This window comes from Perkinsus marinus (genome assembly GCF_000006405.1).
Source record: "Perkinsus marinus ATCC 50983 genomic scaffold scf_1104296951226, whole genome shotgun sequence".
Taxonomy (NCBI): domain Eukaryota; phylum Perkinsozoa; order Perkinsida; family Perkinsidae; genus Perkinsus; species Perkinsus marinus.
Genome location: NW_003209351.1, coordinates 1 through 973, shown reverse-complemented (window position 1 = coordinate 973; position 973 = coordinate 1). Strand labels below are relative to the sequence as shown.

General features: G+C 51.4%; 1 protein-coding gene across 1 annotated transcript; it reads left to right on the top strand.

Annotated features, from left to right (window-relative positions):
- Positions 1–193: 193 nt before the first annotated feature.
- Positions 194–676, top strand: Pmar_PMAR000484 (hypothetical protein; the record flags this gene model as incomplete). The annotated part of the gene is made up of 1 exon (XM_002777694.1): positions 194–676. One exon carries the CDS (start codon positions 194–196, stop codon positions 674–676), a length of 483 nt encoding a protein of 160 aa, XP_002777740.1.
- Positions 677–973: the final 297 nt, after the last annotated feature.

Sequence of the window (973 nt, the reverse complement as noted above, 5' to 3'; positions counted from 1 at the left end):
ATTGATCAGTTTGGCAAAGGCTGTCACTTATGTTCATTCAGTGGTGGTTGAAGGTCCGTCGGCTCTCTCTTCTGCTACCCCTAACCACGGATGCTCGTTGCCTTTAACACGAGTCATCTTCCACAGTGACTCGCAGACTGCTCTATCATGGGCCGAGCTCGGCCACGCCGGTTGCTCTAGTACCGAGAAAGTTATGGTGAAAAGGCTAGCAAATAACATCAGGGAGCTTCTCGACGAGATTCAACTATACGGTGTTGAGGTTCTAATGAAGAAGGTTACTGGAGAGGAGAATGCCGAGGCTGATGCACTGAGCAGAATTCTAGACAACATGGGATTGTCCGGTCCTAGGTCTGAGGATAGACTCGCTCCGCACTTGAGTATCGTCTTGGACCCCACGGTGTTGGCGCTCGGTCGTCCCGGAGATGAGGCACGTCAGCGACTTGCTGGTATTCAAGCAGCGTCACCCAAGTTCAAGGACATCATCAACAAGCTCACGGTCGCCTCTTACCCAGATGGTATCATGGTCGATGGTAAGCTGGAATATCTCAAGTTCGAGGATGGCCTGCTCGTAGCCCTTAAATCCCCGCATCGGAGCCAATGTTTGGGACTCGCTCCCGGGTGCCTCCTCCGACTGCATGCTCGACTCATGATCGGACATATTGGAAAAAGGATTTAATGAGTTATACCGAGATTCCCCGTAGCACGCCTACACACGGGCCTAGCACGTCTGTACAAATGAGCACGCATGCACAAACGGGGTATCCCTCAACACTCTGGTAAAGAAGATTGACTATACGATAGACAATAGACGAAATACCGACTAACATAAGATGAGATATAGTCGTACCCAGTCATCCCACCCCCTGCTCAAGGTCGATCTGCAGCTTGAGCACACTAACCGTAAAAGGGACGAATATTGCGTAGGCTCTCCCACGAGGTGCTCTCCGCAGTATCGGATTTTCGCACCTCCACC